Consider the following 25,752-nt stretch of genomic DNA (forward strand, 5'->3'; position numbering starts at 1 on the left):
CTTTAAACCACTGAGCTGTTTCCACTAACACTGACACATTCACTGGTGTGATGGAAACCAGAGCACAAACAGCTCAAACCAAACAGAAGTGTGAGGCCATTAAGGTTTTAACCACATTAAAGGTGATGAATCTGCCACTCGTAGACTGCAGCAGCACTCTGACTAAAGATTTTTGCGAGCATAAGTCAAGATGTGTTTTACAGTTTAATTCTTTAGTAATCACATAGTGTGAGAGCATTCATTAATTAATACCCTTTATTTATTAGACCAGTTAAGGGGGACAAGTCCTCATAGACTTTTATGCACACTCTAGCAGGGCACAGGTTGTGCATCATCTTCATCAAGGAGATTCATCTCTTGTGTGAATTCCTTCTGAACTGTGGATCAGTTGCAGTTTCATCACTTTTTGCTCACTGTTATGCAAAATTGCAGCCATTATTTTCATGTTTCTTCTTCTAAAGTGATGAACAGCACATTTTAGAAGGATGGCATGTCACATGCATCAAAACCTGCAAAAGACAAGTCATTTTGTGCAAGAGGTTTTTAGCCATGCAAACTGCTCCGGTGTGGAGACAAAGGACTGAGTTTTGGTTCCATGGATGGCCACCAGAAGTGTGACCTCAGCAGGCCCAGTGTTCTACTGGAGCTGGGGTGTCAGATGAACCAGGAAACCTACTGGTGGACCAGGGGAAGCAGTGGGTAATCATTGACAGACAAATGAGCAGGGGGCCATTAAGTTTGATTGCGTTAGATGCACTGAGGCAGGGGTAAGGAGAGCTCAAACTCCCACATGAAGGCATTCATGACTGAAGGAGGGTAGATGGCATCAGAACCCAAGAACTACACAAACCCAAGAACTACCATCAACTACAGTCATAGCATCAAGAGGTTCATGGAACAGGGCATTCAGTATGGCTGGTAAGAACTTAGACACTGGCTATTTTCAAACGACAGTTGAAGACCAACTTATTTAGTCTGAATATTATTCACCAATTGAAGTCAGTCTAAACAATAAATAGCTTCTTAGCTTCCATGAGCTGGTGCCTCCACTCCTCCAGGGCTACCTTCATTGCTAGTAACTAACAATTTAAAGCATTGAATTTGCATTAAACTGGGGAGAGGCTGCAATGAAAATGGCATGGTTCAGTGGACCCTAAATGAACATGAGGGTGAGAAACCACTTCATGAGGTCATCCACATAAGTTTGAGAGTCAAGAAAACACTTGAAAAAATGAAAATGGGGAGAAACACTGAGAAATTCACAGGGGCTTTGGCCCAGAGCATGACAATTGTTGGCACATCTGACAATAAACAGGGGTCAGCCTGGGCACTCTGACATATCTGAGGCTATGCAGTGCCATGAACAGCAAACTGCAATGAGCTGTGTGTTCTGCCACCTTTCTATCATAGTCACCATTAACCTTTAGAGCAAATTGACTACAGTTGGTATTTTGTGGGATCAGACCACACCAGTTAGCCTTCACTCTTCATGCACATAAACAAGCCTTGGGTGACCATAACTGTATCAGGCCACAAGTGGTAACACCACATTTAGTACTAAGTACTGCATAATAGGGAAATCCCCACAAGATTTGTCATTTTGGAGATGCTCTGACCTCGTCATCTAGTCATCACAATTTGGCCCTTTTTAAAAATTTATTACTTGCACCATTGTGTCAGGAAGAACAGCTGACCCAAATGTGAGACAGACGTAAAACTGAACAGTCTTTAATGAGCTCTCAGGCAGATAAACAATCCACAGAACCAGAACATTCAGTGTTCAGGAAAACAGTCACAGCGAATGGTAGGCAATGGTGTGCACAAAAACAAATTATTATAGCTATGGCAGGTAAAACAACAGTAAAAATACATTTTCCAGGCAAAACTCACAAAAAAAACATCACACGGTTTAAACAGTGGCAAATATCCAAGCTCAGGTAAAGCGGGGTAAATAGTCCATGGCAAACAAATCCTAAGATACTCCAAACTTGTAAACAGTAGACATTCTAATCGACAAACAGGGCATCAAAATTCGAGGCTATAACAGGAAAACGGGAAGAAACTGGGATCAAAAACAGGCAGAGAAACACAGGAGCAAGGCGTGATACTCAAAAACTGAAGAGAGCCGGTGTCATTAAATAATGCAGAGGCATACAAAATGGCAGTGAACTCCAGAATTGCTGGCTGTCCAAGATGGTTGTCATCTCAAAAGTGCTTGTCACAGGAGGAATCGTACTTTGTTTATTTTTCTATACATTAGTGTTGGTTTACAGGCTACAAGCAATAAAAAAAGTTGAAACGGTAAAACAGAGACACCAGGCAAGGGTTCAAACATGATACAATCAGGCTTGGATATTACACAGCTTGAATGAATAGCAATAATTTGTTACAACTCTATGAAGCCTTTACAAATGTGATATACATTAGTGACGGGAAGTTCGGTTCTTTTCCGCGAACCGGTTCTTTCGGACAGTTTGTTTTAATGAACCAGTTCAATAATCCAGTTCACCAGTTCTTTTACGTCCTGACGTAATGACGTAAATTCCTTCATCCCGCCGCTGCCGGCAGATATAAATACAATCAATTTAACACATTTCAAAAGTTCTTTGTAATCATAACTTTAGTTGAATACGTTTCTTACATTTAAGTTTTGCAACTAAAACACCCAGTACAGCCATTGATGTGCAAACGTGGGTGTTTTACGTGTCTTAAAGATATAAAGTTAATAAACTAATCTTCATCAACTTACAAAAACTTACAAAAAAAGCATAATTTTGAAATGTTTCTTTCGCTCCATCAGTTGTTTCAAAAACTAATGTAACTGAGATAAACACTCATACATTGATAAGACATTAAATCATAACCATTTACATTTGTTACTGTATCAGTTCAGTGATTTACGCATGCGCAGTAACAACAGCTCAACGGTTCTCAGTATGTGGGACGTGTCCGAAATAAACAGTTCTCAGTTCAGTGTACTGATGATTCGCTGTATTGGTTCAGTGATTCATGCGCAGTATCAACAGCTCAAACTCACAGTTCTTTCAGCACAACATGTCTCAGTTCAGTATACAGGTGTTCAGTTCAGTTTAGTGTTACATATACTCCGGGATATTAGTTTATTTAGAGTTGGAGGGGCTGTCAGGCATGACCGAAAGTGAGTAACTTTAGTAACTTGTGGATCAGCGCTGACTCAAGACGTGAACTGTTTAAAACGAATCAGTCCGATTTTGTGAACCGGTTCATCCAGTTCACTAAAAAGAACCGGTTCAAAAGAACGATTCGTTCACGAACTGGCCATCACTAATATGCATAATCGTCTCAAATTCTTTTTCACAAATATGAATAATTTAATAAGTAACTGCATAAAACATAAAACCATATTTATTTATTCCAAACTTGTGCACAAAGAGCTAGAAGGATGTCCTTGTAATATTATCTTTTACTTTAAAAGATTGTCCAGTAGAAATAATCCATAGTTTAGAATTAATTTCTGTGTGAAAAGAAACCTGGGATTATGAGTCAAAGCTCCTAACTGTCAGGGATCAGCGCGGAGTTTTGGACACGTGCTAATGTTTTTGTTATTGTCACGTGTCTGCCCCGCCTTCGTCTGCTCCTCCCTGTCTCAACACCTGTTCCCCATTGTGTGATTGACTTGTCTGTGTGTATATATGTGAGCCGCGTTGCCGATGGCAGCGCGGATTCATTAGTTTAGTTTAGTTACGTTAGTTCCCCGTGTCGTGTGGATATGTTTGTCTGTTTCCCTTATGTATTAAACCCCTTTCATTTGAAGCTATCCTGCCTACGGGTCTGTCTCTATCCTTCCGTATCCGGGGTCCTGACACTAACAAGCCTAGAAACACTCATGAGAGTAGACTGAAGTGTTCAAGCCATGTCTGAAAATACTCTTAACACATTTGTAGAAGTGTTACTGGCTGCAGCAGCGATCTCTCTCACACTATGCTGTAGTCTCAGTTTAAATGCAATAGCATTGTGGTTTCTGAGTTTCAGAGGCTGGGTGTTTTAGCCAGCAGCTCACACACACACTTATTCTGAGTCACGTTAACAGTCTAAATGTCTTTATGTTAGAATCTCAGGCCAAAACACAAAAGCTGGAATTCATTAAAAATATCTTTAATAAATAACATGTATGTTAAGAGCACTATTCAGACTGAGCTAGAAACCGTGCTCTAACTGTGTAATGCCTGATATCCAGCCTAAAGGACTCAACAACAGAGTAAAGTATAAACTGACAATTTTGTAAACATATGAATAATTATGATAAGCCCAAATAAAACACTGAGTCAAGTCAAGTCAAGTCAAGAAGCTTTTATTGTCATTTCAAACATATATAGCTCCATGAGTCTGTTGCCCCTTTTCCACCGAGGCAGTTTGAGTGCTGGTTCGGAGCCTAATTTAGAACCAGTTCTTTCATTTTCGACAGCCAAAGCACCGGCTCTGAACCAGGAAAAGTGGTTCTTAAGTAGCACCAAAACGTTGCTGGTCTAGACTTAAGAACCGCTTGTGTCAGGGGCTGTGGGCGGGGCTACTGTTAGCGCATTTTATAATGTACCTTAAGTATACTAATGTTTAATACACTTTTACTTTACCGCGATATGATACATTATCAGCACACATGATAGTAAGTAGCTACATGCTAAGGCTAACTTTTTTCTGTGTTAATGATAATATAACGTTATGTACGTTCTCGATAACCTCCGTTTATACAGATTACATGGAGCTGCACGTACACGTTGGATTCGCCGCGTTTGGGTGTTAATGTAGGTTCACAAAGCCATGAGCATTAAGAGTAAAGCAACATCCGCCATTGTTGATGTGTTTGTGTTTGCCGCTGCTGCGCTAAAGTTGCTGGAACACGTGACACGTATACAGTGACGTCAGACTCGTGAAGAGTGATGGCTCTTTAGCCGGTGGAAAGGCAAACCGGTTCTTAGAAAGTTCGCCAGTGGAACCAACTTTGAACCAGTACCAGCGCTAGCTCTGAACCAGCACCCGGTTTTTTTTGGTGGAAAAGGGGCATATGAGTTTGACATTTTCACACCTTAATGGCTTCATGTTGCTGTTAGTTTGAGAAATTTGTGTTCCATCTGTGTGTGTGTGTGTGTGTGTGTGTGTGTGTGTGTGTGTGTGTGTGTCAGAAACCATGTCCAACTTTAGAAAGAATACTGATGTGGTAGAACACAAGAAGACAACAGTTCTGTAACACTGACATATTAAGTGGCAAAAAAAAGGTCAGAGGTTAAAATGAAGGCTTGAAGTCAACAGTCAGTAATAAAAACAACAAATATCAGACAGAGGAAAAGAAAAAGAAAGAACAAAACAGAACAAGGGAAAAACACTTTCCTAATGGAACTTTATGGTATCTGAGTAAACATCCATCATCAAAGTCACACCCAGACATGTCCTAGTCCACGCAATCTAAACTGTCCTGTAGCGTAGAATCTAAACTGTACCACCAGCATTGTTTGGTTCTGAGAGCGGGTTTAAGTTTGGACGAGTAGGAGGGAAGCGTGATCTGATTTGAAGGCAGGGCGGGGGTGGGATTTGTAGGCATCCCAGAAGAAGTCCACTATGAACATCGCTGACTCTCTAGTGGTCGAGTTTAATAGCTGTTACTGAGAAACTACATGCTGCTAGATCAGCTAAGCTGTCATCTGTCCTCAGTCCTACTCGACCGTTCAGCAGCGTTTAACACAAGACTTCAGACTTGGAGCAGCATGGCAATGATTTGAGTCTGGACCTGGTTTTCTACTGAACACACAAGTTCATTAGATCACTTGGTGTGAACAGGAACGATGATCAGACTCTTTGTCGCTCTTTGTGCTCTTTTTTCTCTCTTCACAGCTGGCGAGTAACTTTCTGAAACTTTAATGTAAAACTATAATATTTTATATTTAACTCATTTACTGACATTAAATATTAAACATTTTTACAGAGAAAACTTCTGACATCAAGGAGATTCATGTGATAACAGTAAAGCGTGGAGAAGATGTAACTATGAAGTGTAACATTAGCAGTGTCACAAAGAAAGATAATGTACTTTGGTACAGACAGAGTTCAGGAAAATTACCTCAGTTTATTGCAAAATCATACAAGAACGTTTTGGGCTACAAATTTGGTGAAGGATTTAATGATGCTCGTTTCAGTATTAGTGTAAATGACAGTAAATTTGATCGCAATATTACAAAAACAACAGAAGATGATAAAGGAGAATATTTCTGTGGAGAAATGGACGGAAGTGTAGTGAAGTTCACATCTGGAACACGTCTGCAATTTGAAGGTAAACAGTTTTACTCTGATAACCTGCTAATTCCAGATCAACACTTTAACCAGAATTATGTCTACATATGTATTAAATGTTGAATATTTCACTTTATTTATATTTAGTATCATTTCTGTTTATTTGCTGCGTTTCTGATTTATCTGTATAGACAAAGAGAAGACACACCGTAATACAACAACACCCAGCCGCAATAAAACAAGTAATAATTTGGTTTCCTATCACTGTCTATAACAGAATGTTCCATAGCGACAACCTCTCACTGTTCATAAATCATACAATACTTATACAAGTTGTAGATTTATACATTGTGAGTATTTTCATAATAAAGAACCAGAAAAGTTGAAGATAAGTAAGACCTCTTCTTCATAAAAAAATAGGCTTAAAAATAAGTGTTTTAAAGCATCTGTATTTTTCCACACAGGTTGTTGTTTCCAGATTCAGGTGATGAGCTATCTTTCCATGTTTAGAGTTGGAGTTCTTGCCTTTCTGGTTATTATCTTTACAATCTTTTTTTTTTGTAAAAAAAAATAGGAAAAATGTGTTAGTTTCACTTTTGCTGTAATTAACATGCATTATTACATATTTTCTTTCTTGTTTTGTTGTGATCTCGACATAATAAAAATCAGTTTTCTTAATTGTATAGCGAGAAAAATAACAATAATAAAGTTGCAGACATCACAGCCTCCTTCTTAAGTGTCAGACACTTATGTGGAAGTTGTCAATCACTGACAGACAGAGAGTTGTTTCAGTTTAAGTCCCTGATCAAAGCCAACACAATGATCCATGATGCTGCATTACTGAGCTTTTGCTGCCTCTAGAACAGTGTTACTCATTGCGCGGCTCGTGAGCCTCCTGCGGCTCGCCAAGCTTTAATAGGCGGCTCGCATGGCAGTAAATAATACGGTGATATGATCATGTGGTTAAAATGTATTTTTAATTTAAATAACATTAAAAACAATCAGGGAAGCATAGAAAAATGAATGTGCTCTATTACAAATAATAATATATATTTATATATATTATTTGACTCGTCACTGACTCACTGCGTTCTGCGCAATAGCCAGTTTTTGGCGGCCTGCCAGAAGCTAGTTTGTGTTTCATGCTAGTTAACAACTTGTGTTTACTGAACACACGGACTAAACAATGGATCGATTTCTTATCAAACAATCCCGCGCACAAAATGAACAGCAACAAAGCAATGTGACAGTGACAAAAGAGGTAACTGATGGGGAGCATGCGTCATCCGCAACTCGAGTAATTATTGTATTGCAATATTGTACATTGTATTTAAGCAGATAAGCTATTTAAGACTGAATAACTTGGCATACTTTGCGGTGAAAGTGGCTCTCCTATTGACTTTGTCCTATCAGTGTGGCTCACATGAAAAAAATAGTGAAGACCACTGATCTAGAACATGTTTTTTTGCAAAAACCACGAGAAAATTAAGTCATGATCACGATAAAACAAGAAAGAAAAAAAAATAATAATGCATGGCCTCTTAGGACTTTTGTAGTAATTGCTTTGTTTTTCTACCTAGATTTTTTTATTTTATTCAGTTAATCGACTAATATTTATAATAAATATAAAATCCCATAGCCCTCTTTAATTCTGAGATCTTAATATTCCATCTTGGTCTGTGATTTTATTCACATGTTTTGCAATAACAAATGTAGCATGGTTGTAGTATTTTTTTTTTGGCTTTAATATATTTTTCAAAGAAAAAAGTCTCAGATGTTTCATTCTCATGTAGAGCTGCAATGAATGTACTGAATAAATACTAACTCAACAGTACTGAAAAATAAATTGTTATTCAATACATGATTTAAATGCATCTGATAAATGTTTAATTTCATTCTTTCTTTGTTTCTTTCTTTCCCTATTTATTTATTTATTTATCTTAATGTAGAATCATGAATACATGTGAGGCCATATGTTTCAACCAACTTTTCAATCAACGTTTTAGTTTATACCACTTTAAACCACTGAGCTGTTTCCACTAACACTGACACATTCACTGGTGTGATGGAAACCAGAGCACAAACAGCTCAAACCAAACAGAAGTGTGAGGCCATTAAGGTTTTAACCACATTAAAGGTGATGAATCTGCCACTCGTAGACTGCAGCAGCACTCTGTCTAAAGGTTTTGCGAGCATAAGTCAAGATGTGTTTTACAGTTTAATTCTTTAGTAATCACATAGTGTGAGAGCATTCATTAATTAATACCCTTTATTTATTAGACCAGTTAAGGGGGACAAGTCCTCATAGACTTTTATGCACACTCTAGCAGGGCACAGGTTGTGCATCATCTTCATCAAGGAGATTCATCTCTTGTGTGAATTCCTTCTGAACTGTGGATCAGTTGCAGTTTCATCACTTTTTGCTCACTGTTATGCAAAATTGCAGCCATTATTTTCATGTTTCTTCTTCTAAAGTGATGAACAGCACATTTTAGAAGGATGGCATGTCACATGCATCAAAACCTGCAAAAGACAAGTCATTTTGTGCAAGAGGTTTTTATCCATGCAAACTGCTCCGGTGTGGAGACAAAGGACTGAGTTTTGGTTCCATGGATGGCCAACAGAAATGTGACCTCAGCAGGCCCAGTGTTCTACTGGAGCTGGGGTGTTAGGTGAACCAGGAAACCTACTGGTGGACCAGGGGAAGCAGCGGGTAATCATTGACAGACAAATGACCAGGGGGGCCATTAGGTTTGATCGCGTTAGATCAACTGAGGCAGGGGTCAGGAGAGCTCAAACTCCCACATGAAGGCATCCATGACTGAAGGAGGGTAGATGGCATCAGAACCCAAGAACTACACAAACCCAAGAACTACCATCAACTACAGTCATAGCATCAAGAGGTTCATGGAACAGGGCATTCAGTATGGCTGGTAAGAACTTAGACACTGGCTATTTTCAAACGACGGTTGAAGACCAACTTATTTAGTCTGAATATTATTCAGCAATTGAAGTCAGTCTAAACAATAAATAGCTTCTTAGCTTCCATTAGCTGGTGCCTCCACTCCTCCAGGGCTACCTTCATTGCTAGTAACTAACAATTTAAAGCATTGAATTTGCATTAAACTGGGGAGAGGCTGCAATGAAAATGGCATGGTTCAGTGGATCCTAAATGAACATGAGGGTGAGAAACCACTTCATGAGGTCATCCACATAAGTTTGAGAGTCAAGAAAACACTTGAAAAAATGAAAATGGGGAGAAACACGGAGAAATTCACAGGGGCTTTGGCCCAGAGCATGACAATTGTTGGCACATCTGACAATAAACAGGGGTCAGCCTGGGCACTCTGACATATCTGAGGCTATGCAGTGCCATGCACAGCAAACTGCAATGAGCTGTGTGTTCTGCCACCTTTCTATCATAGTCACCATTAACCTTTAGAGCAAATTGACTACAGTTGGTATTTTGTGGGATCAGACCACACCGGTTAGCCTTCACTCTTCATGCACATAAACAAGCCTTGGGTGACCATAACTGTATCAGGCCACAAGTGGTAACACCACATTTAGTACTAAGTACTGCATACTAGGGAAATCCCCACAAGATTTGTCATTTTGGAGATGCTCTGACCTCGTCATCTAGTCATCACATTTTGGCCCTTTTTAAAAATTTCTTACTTGCACCTTTGTGTCAGGAAGAACAGCTGACCCAAATGTGAGACAGACGTAAAACTGAAGAGTCTTTAATGAGCTCTCAGGCAGATAAACAATCCACAGAAACAGAATGTTCAAACAGTGTTCAGGAAAACAGTCACAGCAAATGGTAGGCAATGGTGTGAACAAAAACAAATTATTATAGCTATGGCAGGTAAAACAGCAGTAAAAATACATTTTCCAGGCAGAACTCACGAAAAAAATGTTACACGGTTTAAACAGTGGCAAATATCCAAGCTCAGGTAAAGCGGGGTAAATAGTTCATGGCAAACAAATCCTAAGACACTCCAAACTTCTAAACAGTAAACAGTCTAATCAACAAACAGGGCATCAAAATTCGAGGCTATAACAGGAAAACGGGAAGAAACTGGGGTCAAAAACAGGCAGAGAAACACAGGAGCAAGGCGTGATACTCAAAAACTGAAGAGAGCCGGTATTAAATAATGCAGAGGCATACAAAATGGCAGTGAACTCCAGAATTGCTGGCTGTCCAAGATGGTTGTCATCTCAAATGTGCTTGTCACAGGAGGAATCGTACTTTGTTTATTTTTCTATACATTAGTGATGGTTTCCAGGCTACAAGCAATAAAAAAAGGTCAAACTGTAAAACAGAGACACCAGGCAAGGGTTCAAACATGATGCAATCAGGCTTGGATATTACACAGATTGAATGAATAGCAAGAATTTGTTACAACTCTATGAAGCCTTTACAAATGTGATATACATTAGTGATGGGAAGTTCGGTTCTTTTCCGCGAACCGGTTCTTTCGGACAGTTCGTTTTAATGAACCAGTTCAATAATCCAGTTCACCAGTTTTTTATGTCCTGACTTAATGACGTAAATTCCTTCATCCCGCCGCTGCCGGCAGATATAAATACAATCAATTTAACACATTTAAAAAGTTCTTTGTAATCATATTTTTAGTTGAATACGTTTCTTACATTTAAGTTTTGCAACTAAAACACCCAGTACAGGCATTGATGTGCAAACGTGGATGTTTTACGTGTCTTAAACATATAAAGTTAATAAACTAACTTTCATCAACTTACAAAAACTTACAAAAAAAGCATAATTTTGAAATGTTTCTTTCGCTCCATCAGTTGTTTCAAAAACTAATGCAACTGAGATAAACACTCATATGTTGACAAGACATTAAATCATAATTGTTTACATTTGTTACTGTATCAGTTCAGTGATTTACGCATGCGCAGTAACAACAGCTCATCGGTTCTCAGTATGTCGGACGTGTCCGAAAGAAACAGTTCTCAGTTCAGTGTACTGATGATTCGCTGTATCAGTTCAGTGATTCATGCGCAGTATCAACAGCTCAAACTCACAGTTCTCTCAGCACAACATGTCTCAGTTCTCTCAGCACAACATGTCTCAGTTTAGTGTACAGGTGTTCAGTTCAGTTTAGTGTTACATATACTCTGGGATATTAGTTTATTTAGAGTCAGAGGGGCTGTCAGGCATGACGGAAAGTGAGTAACTTTAGTGACTTGTGGATCAGCGCTGACTCAAGACGCGAACTGTTTAAAACGAATCAGTCCGATTTGGTGAACCGGTTCATCCAGTTCACTAAAAAGAACCGGTTCAAAAGAACGATTCGTTCACGAACTGGCCATCACTAATATACATAATCGTCTCAAATTCTTTTTCAAAAATATGAATAATTTAATAAGTAACTGCATAAAACATAAAACCATATTTATTTATTCCAAACTTGTGCACAAAGAGCTAGAAGGATGTCCTTGTAATATTATCCTTTACTTTAAAAGATTGTCCAGTAGAAATAATCCATAGTTTAGAATTAATTTCTGTGTGAAAACAAACCTGGGATTATGAGCCAAAGCTCCTAACAAGCCTAGAAACACTCATGAGAGTAGACTGAAGTGTTCAATCCATGTCTGAAAATACTCTTAACACATTTGTAGAAGTGTTACTGGCTGCAGCAGCGATCTCTCTCACACTACGCTGTAGTCTCAGTTTAAATGCAATAGCATTGTGGTTTCTGAGTTTCAGAGGCTGGGTGTTTTAGCCAGCAGCTCACACACACACTTTTTCTGGGTCACGTTAACAGTCTAAATGTCTTTATGTTAGAATCTCAGGCCAAAACACAAAAGCTGAAATTCATTAAAAATATCTTTAATAAATAACATGTATGTTAAGAGCACTATTCAGACTGAGCTAGAAACTGGGCTCTAACTGTGTAAGGCCTGATATCCAGCTTAAAGGACTCAATAACAGAGTAAAATATAAACTGACAATTTTGCAAACATATGAATAATTATGATAAGCCCAAATAAAACACTGAGTCAAGTCAAGGAGCTTTTATTGTCATTTCAAACATATATAGCTGCATGAGTCTATTGCCCCTTTTCCACCGAGGCAGTTTGAGTGCTGGTTCAGAGCCAGAGCCTAATTTAGAACCAGTTCTTTCTTTTTCGACAGCCAAAGCACCGCTTGTGTCAGGGGCTGTGGGCGGGGCTACTGTTAGCGCATTTGATAATGTACCTTAAGTATACTTAATGTTTAATACACTTTTACTTTACCGCAATATGATTCATTATCAGCACACATGATAGTAAGTAGCTACATGCTAAGGCTAACTTTTTTCTGTGTTAATGATAAAATAACTTTTTTATGTACTTTCTCGATAACAACCTCCGTTTATACAGATTACATGGAGCTGCATGTACACGTTGGATTCGCCGCGTTCGGATGTTAATGTAGGTTCACAAAGCCATGAGCATTAACAGTAAAGCAACATCCGCCATTGTTGATGATGCGCTAAAGTTGCTGGGACACGTGACACATATACAGTGACGTCAGACTTGGCTCTGTGATGGCTCTTTAGCCGATGGAAAGGCAAACCAGTTCTTAGAAGGCTCGCCAGTGGAACCAACTTTGAACCAGCAGGAGTGATAGCTCTGAACCAGCACCCGGTTCTTTTTGGTGGAAAAGGGGCATATGAGTTTGACAGTTTCACACCTTAATGGCCTCATGTTGCTGTTAGCTTGAGAAATTTGTGTTCCATCTGTGTGTGTGTGTGTGTGTGTGTCAGAAACCATGTCCAACTTTAGAAAGAATACTGATGTGGTAGTGTGGTGGGTTTTCTTCTGCGTTGTGTATTTTTAGAATGAAAGAGACTTCACACCATGATGCAGTTGTCAAATGGTTTACTTGTGGCTTATCAGGATCTCTCATCTCTGCATTACACATAACAGACACCATCAGGCAGTAACAGGATTACGTCTGTTCTAGAAGTGCCTCTCATCGCATTGAAATCCCGCGAAAGAGAGCAAACATTAAAACATAAAATAATCATCAACCACATACAATTGTAATATGAGGAAGAAAATCTAAGAACAGGAACCAACACTGAAATGATCCATTTACATACCTGCATTACACATAACAGACACCATCAGGCAGTAACAGGATTACGTCTGTTCTAGAAGTGCCTGTCAATCATTACACATACATTTATATACGTGTAATACTCTTGGATCATTACAGTAATGAGTGTATAAATTTAAGTGTGCATCATCATGTAATAAGTTTCAGCAGCCTACTACACGCGTAATGGCGGCCATTACGTGAATTCACTTTACATTAAACATAATTTTTCAATGTTCAGAACTTGGATTAATAATGTCTTAACACCAACGGAAGGAGACAGACCCGTACGCAGGATAGCTTCAAAAGAGGGGGGTTTAATAAACACAGGAAGACATAGACAAAAAGACGATAAATTAAACAATATAACGACTACACATGACAAGGGGTACACGCAACAATGATCCGCGCTGCATTCAGCAACGCAGCTAACTTATATACAATTAAGACAATGATGACAATAAAGAGCAGGAGTGGTGACAGGGAGGAGCAGACAAAGGCAGGGCAGACACGTGACGAGGAACGACAACAAATGCACATGGCCAAAAGTCCGGGCTGAATCATGACAGAACCCCCCCCCAAGGCGCAGCTCCCGAAGCGCCAAACCCTGGCAGAGTCCAGGAGGGGGGGGCGAGGCACATGGCGAAGGCAGATGGGGGGAGCAAGGGACACGGCGAAGGTAGATGGGGGAAACGAGGAACACGGCGAAGGCAGATGGGGGAACGAGGAACACGGCAAAGGCAGATGGGGGAACGAAGAACACGGCAAAGGCAGATGGGGGGAGCAAGGCTCACGGCGGCACAGCAGCGAGGGCCGAGCGACATCCTCAGCCGAGCAGAGGGGCCGAACGACGTCCACAGCCGAGCAGAAGGGCCGAGCGACATCCACGGCCGAGCAGAAGGGCCACGCGACTTCCATGGCCGAGCTGAAGGGCCAAGCGATATCCTCAGCCAAGCTGAAGGGCCGAATGATGTCACAGCCGAGCTGAAGGGCCGAGCGATATCCACAGCCGAGCTGAAGGGCCGAACGCAACCCCGACACACCGCAGCCAGCCTCACGACCTGATGACCAAGGGTGGGAGGGTGGGAAGGTCCATCGCCCTGGGCCTGCAGCACCCCCCGCGGAAGAAGTGAAGCGACGCCCTCCTCGGATGAAACCGGAACTGGAGCGACGTCCTTCACCGGAAAAACAGCGGGGCGATGCCGCAGGGCACCAAAAAATAAAAAAAGGGGCAAAAAAGGGTTGGTGACATCCTCCGCGACGGAAGTGAGGCGACGACCGCTTCGGACGGAACCGAAAGTGGAGCGGCGTCCCTCACCGGAAAATGGGCGGAGCGATGTCACCGAGAAAAGAAAAAAGGAAAAAAGCCGGTCCGAGCTGGAAGCTATCCTGCTGGGTCTGCTGGGTTTTAAGGCGGATCATTCTGTCACGTCCGGGGATGGAAGGAGGCAGACCCGTACGCAGGATAGCTTCAAAAGAGGGAGGTTTAATAAATGAGGAAGACATGGACAAAAATGACGATAACTAAATAATACAAATGACAACACTTAACAGAGACTAGACATGACGAGGGGTAAACGTAACTAATGATCCGCGCTGCCATCGGCAACGCGGCTAACTTATATACAATTAAGACAATGATGACAATAAGGAGCAGGTGTGGTGACAGGGAGGAGCAGACAAAGGCGGGGCAGACACGTGACGAGGAACGACAACAAATGCACATGGCCAAAAGTCCGGGCTGAATCATGACAATAACTTGAACAATTCTTATTAACCATTCTTTTTTAAAGGTTAATGTTTTCAAAAAGAAAGAGAGGAAACAAAACCAATAAAGAAATAAAATTTATATTTGTAGAAAAAGAAATAAAAAATAACATTTTGCTTGTGGTCACATGACCATTCATAACTATGCAATTGCTTCTGATAAGAATTTCAAAATAAAAGGCTTGCTTTTAGTTCAAATAATTAATAGTAATTTAAATAGTCTAGTGTAACAACATTACACTCGCACATTCACCCCCACTGTTTTACACTAGATTATGGGACAACCCAACATCGACATATCAGCGTAGTCATTACCCATAACCCACCGTAGGTTGTACAGCATTGAAGCTATCCCATTAGAGATTCAGATAGACCGAGGGTAGCTAATCCCCAATCTAACATTTGAAAAACCATGCCATATACACAGTTTCAATAATAACATACACTAATAGTCACTCTGCATGCCTATTTTCTGTTCGCAGGCATCAAGCCTCGGCTTGGTCAAGATATACTTGAGTGGGTTGTTATCCGTCGAAACCGTAAACCTGTGCCCGCGAAGCCAATGACTGAATTTATCGCAAATGGCCCATTTCATAGCCAAAAATTCGAGCCTATGAGCCGGATACTTAGACTGATCATGATTAAGCGACTTTGATGCAAAGACGATTGGCCTTGCAACCGCATGACCCTCCTGAACCTGAGATAGTACAGCCCCAAGTCCACTCATCAAAGCATCTACTGTCAGTAAAAATGGTTTTGAAAAGTCAGGGTGAGCAAGTAGGACCTGATCTACCAGCACAGTCTTGAGATTCTCGAACGTGCCTCTGCATTCCTCAGTCCAGTCATTAGGAGTGAGTTTCCGGACCGCTCCCAACCTTTTTCCCGCACCCCTCCCTTTTCTAGGTCTCTTCTGACCGGTCATTAACTGAAAGAGAGGCTTTGCAATCATGGAACAATTTTCAAGGAAATGTTGATAGTACACGACCATGCCCAGAAATGACCTGATTTTTCCCACAGACGGGGTAACACCATCAACTTCCATCAAGTCACTCTCGGACACATTTATAATAGCCTCTACCTTCATAGGATCACTAGCCACTCCGTCCTGTGAAATAATGTGACCCAAGAATTTGACTGATCTACGCAAAAACCTACACTTGGAGGGTGAAAGTTTCAAGTTGTGATCTCGGAGACGTTGAAACACCAACTCCAGTCTCTGTAAACTCTCTTCCTCTGTCTTACCAAAAACTAACAGATCATCTAGGTAACAGAGCAAACTCGTGAAATTTTGATCACCGAAAACAGTCAACATCATTCTCATGAATGTAGCAGGACTGTTGCAGAGCCCTTGCAGCAAACGGTTGTACTCATGTAAACCTAGGGGAGAACTGAAAGCTGTAAATTTCTTATCCTCCTCATGTAAAGGAATGTTGTAGTACCCTGATGTTAAATCCATGGTACAAAATAAGGTATGCCCCCCAACACCGCTAGAACATCTGCTTGGTGAGGGAGTGGATGTGCGTCCTTCACCGTATGAGCGTTAAGCCACTGAAAGTCAGTGCACAACCGTAAATCACCGTTCTTTTTACAAACCAACACCAACGGTGACGCAAACTCACTGGTCGATTTCCTGATTATCTCCATCTGTTCCATCTCATCGAGCGTCTCTCTCAACTTTTGATAGTGAGCTGGGGAAACTCTGCGATAAGGTAACCAGAAAGGTTTGTCATCGGTCAACCGAATGCGGTGACAAAACCCTTTTGCTTCAACGCAATCCAACGAATGCCTAGAGAAAACACACTCACACTCCAAAACAACCACTAGACGACATACCTGAATGTCTAGTCTGCAACAAACTGTCCCTGATAGCTTCACCAATTTCAGATCCAATATGTCTAATGAGGTTACTCATGTCATCTGAGAGTCCTGATTCATTATTGGTACACTCTGGGTTGCCAGGTTTTGTTGTTGGACTACAGCCTATGTCAGGTTTAACAATCTCAGCATTTCTCCCCTCCCAGTGCTTGTGTACTGAGGACCCATTAACTGAAAACCTCTGTCAGGTGTGGTTAGTAAAGCACCCCTACCTCTACCAGCTATCATGCTGTGTTCAAATATGAAACTTTCATCAGTCATAACTAATTCACTCAATTTTCACCAACACACAAAAAATAAGATTTGACCTTAAATCAAAAGTCCTTAAAAGACAAATGTCCGTACTTGGAAATGAAAAATAACAGTTGTCCTTTCAAAAGATAAATATGTCAGAGTCCAAACCAGTCACAGGTGAGCCGTTCCAGTCACGCAAATCAACGATGTCACCGCAATCCCAGGAAAGATGGTCACATTTTCAGCATCCCAGGCGGTCAGCTACCAGCAAACCAAACGACGGGTCATGGCACCATTTTGTGGTGGGTTTTCTTCTGCGTTGTGTATTTTTAGAATGAAAGAAACTTCATACCATGATGCAGTTGTCAAATGGTTTACTTGTGGCTTCTCAGGATCTCTCATCTCTGCATTACACATAACAGACACCATCAGGCAGTAACAGGATTACGTCTGTTCTAGAAGTGCCTCTCATCGCATTGAAATCCCGCGAAAGAGAGCAAACATTAAAACATAAAATAATCATCAACCACATACAATTGTAATATGAGGAAGAAAATCTAAGAACAGGAACCAACACTGAAATGATCCATTTACATACCTGCATTACACATAACAGACACCATCAGGCAGTAACAGGATTACGTCTGTTCTAGAAGTGCCTGTCAATCATTACACATACATTTATATACGTATAAATCTGTTGGATCATTACAGTAATGAGTGTATAAATTTAAGTGTGCATCATCATGTAATAAGCTTCAGCAGCCTACTACACGAATTCACTTTGCATTAAACATCCTTTTACATAATTTTTCAATGTTCAGAACTTGGATTAATAATGTCTTAACACCAAAAAAAAATTACTAAAAATCACATTGTGTAGAAAACCCAAAACAAGTAAGTAATTAAATGATTTTGAACACTTTTTTTTGAGGAGCCGATAAAACATACCTCTCATCGCATTGAAATCCCGCGAAAGAGAGCGTACACCGGAAGTTACGTCAGCTCCACCCTCACGCTTACACATAACTTGAACAATGCTTACTAACCATTCTTTTTAAAGGTTAATGTTTTCAAAAAGAAAGAGAGGAAACAAAACCAATAAAGAAATAAAATTTATATTTGTAGAAAAAGAAATAAAAAATAACATTTTGCTTGTGGTCACATGACCATTCATAACTATGCAATTGCTTCTGATAAGAATTTCAAAATAAAAGGCTTGTTTTTAGTGCAAATAATTAATAGTAATTTAAATAATCTAGTGTAACAACATTACACTCGCCACAGTAGAACACAAGAAGACAACAGTTCTTTAACACTGACATATTAAGTGGCAAAAAAATGGTCAGAGGTTAAAATGAAGGCTTGAAATCAACAGTCAGCAATAAAAACAACAAATATCAGACAGAGGAAAAGAAAAAGAAAGAACAAAAGAGAACAAGGGAAAAAACACTTTCCTAATGGAACTTTATGGTATGTGAGTAAACCTCCATCATAAAGTCACACCCAGACATGTCCTAGTCCACGCAATCTAAACTGTCCTGTAGCGTAGAATCTAAACTGTACCACCAGCATTGTTTGGTTCTGAGGGCGGGTTTAAGTTTGCAGGAGGGAAGCGTGATCTGATTTGAAGGCAGGGCGGGGGTGGGATTTGTAGGCATCCCAGAAGAAGTCCATTATGAACATCGCTGACTCTCTAGTGGTCGAGTTTAATAGCTGTTACTGAGAAACTACATGCTGCTAGATCAGCCAAGCTGTCATCTGTCCTCAATCCTACTCGACCTTTCAGCAGCGTTTAACACAAGACTTCAGACTTGGAGCAGCATGGCAATGATTTGAGTCTGGACCTGGTTTTCTACTGAACACACAAGTTCATTAGATCACTTGGTCTGAACAGGAACGATGATCAGACTTTTTGTCGCTCTTTGTGCTCTTTTTTCTCTCTTCACAGCTGGTGAGTAACTTTCTGAAACTTTTATGTAAAACTATAATATTTTATATTTAACTCATTTACTGACATTAAATATTAAACATTTTTACAGTGAAAACTTCTGACATCAAGGAGATTGATGTGATAACAGTAAAGCCTGGAGAAGATGTAACTATGAAGTGTAACATTAGCAGTGTCACAAAGAAAGATAATGTAGTTTGGTACAGACAGAGTTCAGGAAAATTACCTCGGTATTTTGCAAAACCATACAAGGACGATTTGGGCTACAAATTTGATGAAGGATTTAATGATGCTCGTTTCAGTATTAGTGTAAATGACAGTAAATTTGATCTCAGTATTAAAAAAACAACAGAAGATGATAAAGGAGAATATTTCTGTGGAGAAATGGAAGGAGATGTAGTGAAGTTCACATCTGGAACACGTCTGCAATTTGCAGGTAAACAGTTTTACTCTGATAACCTGCTAATTCCAGATCAACACTTTAACCAGAATTATGTCTACATATGTATTAAATGTTGAATATTTCACTTTATTTATATTTAGTATCATTTCTGTGTATTTGCTGCGTTTCTGATTTATATGTATAGACAAAGAGAAGACACACCGTAATACAACAACACCCAGCCGCAATAAAACAAGTAATAATTTGGTTTCCTATCACTGTCTATAACAGAATGTTCCATAGCGACAACCTCTCACTGTTCATAAATCATACAATATTTATACAAGTTGTAGATTTATACATTGTGTGTATTTTCATCATTCCAGGCAAACACAACTGGATTATTCCCTTAATAGCCTCCAATATATTCTCTGTTATCGTAATCACACTTCTGGTTGGAGTTTTATATAAAAATCACAGAAAAGGTTTGTTTATTTTTATTTGTTGTTATTTATAGAGTTATTGTATAAAGTTGTTGTATGTTGTGAATTTCATCTTTACTTGTGTGTCTTATTGTTCAGATGCTTCATCAAGCAACCATCAAATTCCCACCAATCAGGTAATCCAGTCTTCTATTAACTGGGATTCTGTTCTGTTAAATAAATCCACATCTGAATGCACAGAGAATTTTAATAGACATCTATTCACCTAAATATCAGTGTAGTCATTATTTTAGACTTTTAATCTGCTCTGATTAATAAACGGCTCTTGTTCTTCATCAGACTGCTGCTGCTGCTGATGATGTCTTGAACTATGCAGCTGTGAGTTTTGCTAAAAAACCTTCATCCTCCAGAACATCCAGAGCCAAGAGCCATGAAGACGTTTACGCTCATGTTAAAATAAAATAGAGAAATTGTATATTTTACTTTTGTGTTTTTTTCTACTGAAGCCTTCTTCAGTTTTTCTCAGCATTTTTTCTTGAAATAGTGCAGATGATTTCTAAAATGTAAAAAACTAATATTATTGTTTGATTTTGAAGGTTAAATTGTCAAGAAAAGCTTCTTGGTGGACAATTTGTTTAAACTTTTTTTCTGTTTTAACTAAATCATTAACTTTTTCAGAAATATTAAGAGCCGGAAGTGAAAAAGGGCTGAATATAAAGATTCCAACATTACTGATGAGATGTGGCTGTTTAACCTGAAATTAAATTTCAGACACTGAACATTAAATCAGATTAAACATGTATGTTGAGACCGATGATGTGCCAAGAAGTGCTTTATTTTAAATGTTTTCAGACTATTTACATTAACAAACATGACAAATACCACAGTGTATTTTTTGTGTTCCTATTGAAGCTAATTTTAGCAACATGTTCATTCCCACAGATGTCTCTAAATGACTTCACTGGTTGTATTAAAATTTCTGTTTAGTAGAGAATTAATAAACAAATCTTACAGTTCAGTCCACAGTTGACTTGTGCCATCATTTATAGCCCCCAAAAACACAGAATAAGCTCTGGTTCCTATTTTAAGCACTAAACACATCGTCTAGTGTGAGATGATCTCAAACTAAACACCAGCATGAGGACAGTGTGGTTTTTTACCACTTCAAGGTGTTAAAGTTCAGCAACAGTTTGTGTGCAAGTTTTGCATTAAAACAAATACAACCTTTATATTTTGTAGAAACGGTTAACATTTTGTTGTCTCCAGTGTCACAGCACAATAATTGAAACCTCAGGTAATAGTGGAGCATGTGAAAAGGATTTAGCAACCAAACTGCAAGATGCTAGCTTACCCATTCACACCATACTTTCACAACTTACTGTTGATATCTTTCCCTAGAAACAATGCACACAGAGCAAAGGTGAAAGTGTAGACTTGTCTAGAATGTCTATGAATGGTGCAGTTTAAGATTCCACTTCACTGGAAGTAAGACTTTAAGGACAAACACTGTTCTAGCATGACAATGTCCCTGTGCACTAAGTGAGCTTGAAGAAGACACGGTGTGTTAAGGTTGAGTGAAAGAACTTGAGTGTCAATGGAGCTCATTTTGTGTACAGGGACAAGGTTCTGATGGAACTGCTTTGAGCCTCTCAGTTCCAGTGAAGTGAGCCTTAGCATTAGCTTTGGCTTTGCAGCTATGTCACCTAATCATAACCTATTTGCTCCACTGTGTAGGCTTTAATGCTGAAGTTGTGGTTCACGCTCTCATTCTAAAGTTTTCCCCTAATGAAATGATCTTACTCACTCTCATGGCTGTCACCCTATGGTCTGGATATGGATCTTTTATCCTGCTGTCTTTTCTAACAGAGTTCTAACAAATCTACATTTCTCAGGAATAAAGCTATTATTAAATGGGAAATGTAGGTGCATGTGTGTGTGTGTGTGTGTGTGTGTGTGTGTGTGTGTGTGTGTGTGTGTGTGTGTGTGTGTGTGTGTTTGTATGTATGGTGACATGATGCAACTGGTGTGGAAGTGCAGTAAGTAGGCATTGCATGCTTTCTTGCTAACTTGCTAATCTGCTGCCATTGGCTAGCCCTTGTGGTGAAATGGGGAACAGCCTTGAGTGTAAGCCTCCTCTTGCCAGTACATAACATCTTCAACAAGACTCCTGACAGCCCTCACTGCTTCCAGACACTGTAACTGGGTGCATTGCCCCAGTCTACATTTGGTAGGGCATTTTTCAGTAGTGCCCAGAGGTTGTTCATTGCCAGCCACTGCCCTGCTAACCTGCTAGGTAAGACTTCTGAAACAAAGGCTAAGGGATCACACTCTAATAGAAAAGTATGGATATTGCTGCTCTCAGTGAAGGCTTCTATGCAAAGGTTCTCTGAAAGAAGTGGGAGGTGCTTATACATTCTTCTGGAGAGGCAACCTCCTGGTGGCCAATATCAGTATGGTGTTGGACTAGCAATTAATAATACACTTTTACACACTTAAACACCCACTACAGTGAAGAAGAGGCTGATGATGTTCCGTATCCCCCTAACAAAGTGCATACGTGCCCACAGTGCCATCATACAACTGTGTGACTACAACAGTTTGAAGTCAAGTCGAATTCTGCAACCAAGTATTCCTGAGAAACAAATAGGTCAGGGTAATGTCTGAGTTCATTATAGACTTAACACTAATTCCTTCCTGCTGAAGTCTTCAATGGGAGCATGGTGGCATAGTGGTTAGCACGTCTGCCTCACACCACCAAGGGTGGAGGTTTGTTTCCCGCCTCCGCCTTGTGTGTGTGGAGTTTGCATGTTCTCCCCGTGCCTCTGGGGTTTCCTCCGGGTACTCCGGTTTCCTCCCCCGGTCCAAAGACATGCATGGTAGGTTGATTGGCATCTCTGGAAAATTGTCCATAGTGTGTGATTGCGTGAGTGAGTGAATGAGAGTGTGTGTGCCCTGCGATGTGACACAGACATGGGGGCTAAGATGTGACAGACATGGGGGCTTCCTGGGACATGAAGTGTTTAACTGCTTCTCAGTCAGCAAAGAGAGGCAGGAGTCAGTAATCACACCAAGGTCTTTTACTGCTGCACATGATGAAACAAAGACCAGAGTTCCTCTGGAATCAGAAAGCTTACTTCTGACTCCATGTGGTCCTAGTACAAGAACTTCTGCCTGTCAGAGTTAAGCAGGATGTAGTTTGTAAGCCTCCACTGTCTGATGTCCTTCACACAATCTTCAATTTTATTAAGTTAGTGACTCACATCTGACATAACTGAAACATATTGTTGTGTCCCATCAGCATAAAAGTGAAGTTAAACCCAAGTTCACCAATCATTGCACCAAGGGCTTGCATATATAAGGAGAAAAGCAGTGGGCCTGAAACAGAACCTTGTGGAACACAGAACATAACCATAGCATGCATAAAGAAGTCACCATTTAGATCTACGAAACAGTCAGTCAAACAAGACCAACAAGACAACTGGTCTTTAACACTGACACATAAAGTGCCAAATAAACTCAGTGTGTAAGAAAAGGTCAGAGGTCAAAATGAGAGCTTTTTTAAATAAATATGCAGTTATTATATTATAAAGTGTAACACAACAGAGTCAACAGTCAACATTAAAAACAGCAAATCTCAACCAGGTGGAAGAGGATTAAGAAGAGGGAAGAAGGGAAAAAAACACTTTTCTGAAAAAAGAATATTTGGTATCAGAGTAAAACTCCACCTTAATGTGATCTGTCAATGTCATATGGTTCTATTTGCATAGATTCCCGATTTTATTAATTAGCATTGGGTGGTTTTGAGGGCAGGTGTAAATGGGCAGGAGCAGTCTGGAAGAGTCATCTGATTGGAAGAAAGGGCAGGGTTGGGATTTGAAGGCATTCCAGAAGAAAACAATCCACTATGAACATCGCTGCCTTTCTAGTTGTTGAGTTTAACGGCTGTCACTGAAATATTACATGGTGCTAGATAACTCAAGCTGTCATGTGTCCTCATCCACTGCCTCCCACCCCCCCCACCTTGACTTTTCTGCACTGTATAATACAGCCAACCACAAGACTTGATATACCTGGATGAGTGCTCATAACAGGTAACATGGAGGGGATCAATATCCGCTCCATGTAGCTTCTCCATTGTGACACACAAGGCTCACCACTTGGTTCACTTTTCTCCCACTTTTCTCACCTTCTTAGTGAAGCTATATACAGTACTCACATAGGTTACTTGTCTTTTCCTTCCTTTCTGCCCTCATGCACAATGGCTTCTGCTCGGATTTCAGCATTTCTGGCTGACATATCATCATGAATGACAGCTAATCAACTGAAACTTAATCCCAGCAAAACCAAACTGCTGGTTATCCCAGGTGATTGATCCCCATGTCAGGATCTTGTGCTCACCCTGGACACTTTGCTGATATCCCCTTCATCCATTGCACTCAACTTTGGAGTAACCATGAATAAGCAACTGTCCTTTTCTTCCCACATTGCCAATTTTACATGTTCATGATGGTTTCTCTTTTATAAAATCAGAAGAATGCGGCCATTTTTATCCACACAGGCCACTCAGGTGCTTGTTCAGTCTCTGAAACCCTCTGATGGCAGGTTTACATCTAAACACAACTCAACCTTTGAAAGGATCTTTGGATTTTTCAACCTTCCAAAGTTCTCATACACCACCCCATTGCTGTGCTCCCTCACTGGCCTCCAGTAGCTGCAAGCATTAGGTTTCTTGACACTGATTCTTACCAACAAACCCAAAAATGGTTTTGAATGATTTTACCTCAAAGCACTTATCCCTCCTCACACTGCACCATGCTCTCTCTGACCTTTAGCACTGCATGATTGGTCCAACCATATCTCAGAGTACAAGGTAGTTAACCATCAGAACTCTTCTTTTGGCACCTAGCCAGTAAAATGAACTTCCCTTAAATGTCAAAATAGCTGATTCACTGGCTGTCATCAAATGACAGGTAAAGGCCTAACTCTTCCTAAAATCATTAAACTAGCATTTTTAAAAAAGAATTGTCTGTGTGCTCTACTCATCTCCGAAATGCAGTGAATGTAAACATAAAAAAACATCGTCCCCACATGTGCTGCATGTGACGTGTGGAAGTATTTTGGAGTTTCTGTTCTAAGTTTGGGTTTGATAAATTCTCCAGTACAAAAAGCCCTGTCAGGCTCCTGCATCTCCTTTGCTGCTGCTGTTTGCCGACCAGCCTAACTGGACAGTTTTTTGTACTCTGCTTCTCAGATTTTACACTGTTTTTAATATTACTGTTTTGGTGCTGTGAATTATTTCTTCTTGTGCTGTGGATAATATTACTGTTCCAGTCCTGTATCGAATATTAATGTTTCCATACTTTGGATTACACTGCTGTTACTGTGCTGTGTATTTCATAACTATTCCAGTGCTTTGGAATATATTACCAATATTACTGTTCCTGTGCTGTGGAATTGTCAATGAAACAGACCCAAATGCAGGGGATAGCGTAAAATAAACTGGATTTAATCATTTAAAAAACATGAAACCGAGACACAGACTAGACAAAAGACAACAGGACAACGACACGTCAACAACAGGACAACGACACGTCAACAACAGACAACAGAGGATTCCACGCTGCTCAATTCAACGCGGCTCGACTAAATACTAACAACAATTAACACATGAGGAACAGGTGTGCAGAGGCGGGGAGGAAGAGACAAGGGCGGGGCAGACACGTGA

General features: G+C 40.1%; 1 protein-coding gene, 1 long non-coding RNA gene and 1 gene segment (V, D, J or C); 2 read left to right on the forward strand and 1 right to left on the reverse strand.

Annotated features, from left to right (window-relative positions):
• The window catches only part of LOC132861792 (legumain-like), a 196,094-nt gene that overhangs the window by 88,104 nt on the left and 82,238 nt on the right, over positions 1-25,752 (forward strand). The gene's annotated exons all lie outside the window — the stretch shown is intronic.
• Positions 5,817-6,835, forward strand: LOC132840024 (Ig kappa chain V-III region PC 7043-like). The segment is given in 3 exon segments: positions 5,817-5,868; positions 5,957-6,308; positions 6,682-6,835. Coding segments are annotated over 3 exon segments (558 nt in total).
• On the reverse strand, positions 17,619-18,317 carry LOC132861229 (uncharacterized). The gene is made up of 3 exons (XR_009649911.1): positions 18,203-18,317; positions 17,850-17,910; positions 17,619-17,653 (listed from the first exon to the last, which is right to left on the reverse strand). It is a non-coding gene; the product is annotated as an uncharacterized LOC132861229 (long non-coding RNA).

The sequence above is a fragment of the Tachysurus vachellii genome, chromosome 2, assembly GCF_030014155.1.
Source record: "Tachysurus vachellii isolate PV-2020 chromosome 2, HZAU_Pvac_v1, whole genome shotgun sequence".
In the NCBI taxonomy this organism is placed as follows: domain Eukaryota; kingdom Metazoa; phylum Chordata; class Actinopteri; order Siluriformes; family Bagridae; genus Tachysurus; species Tachysurus vachellii.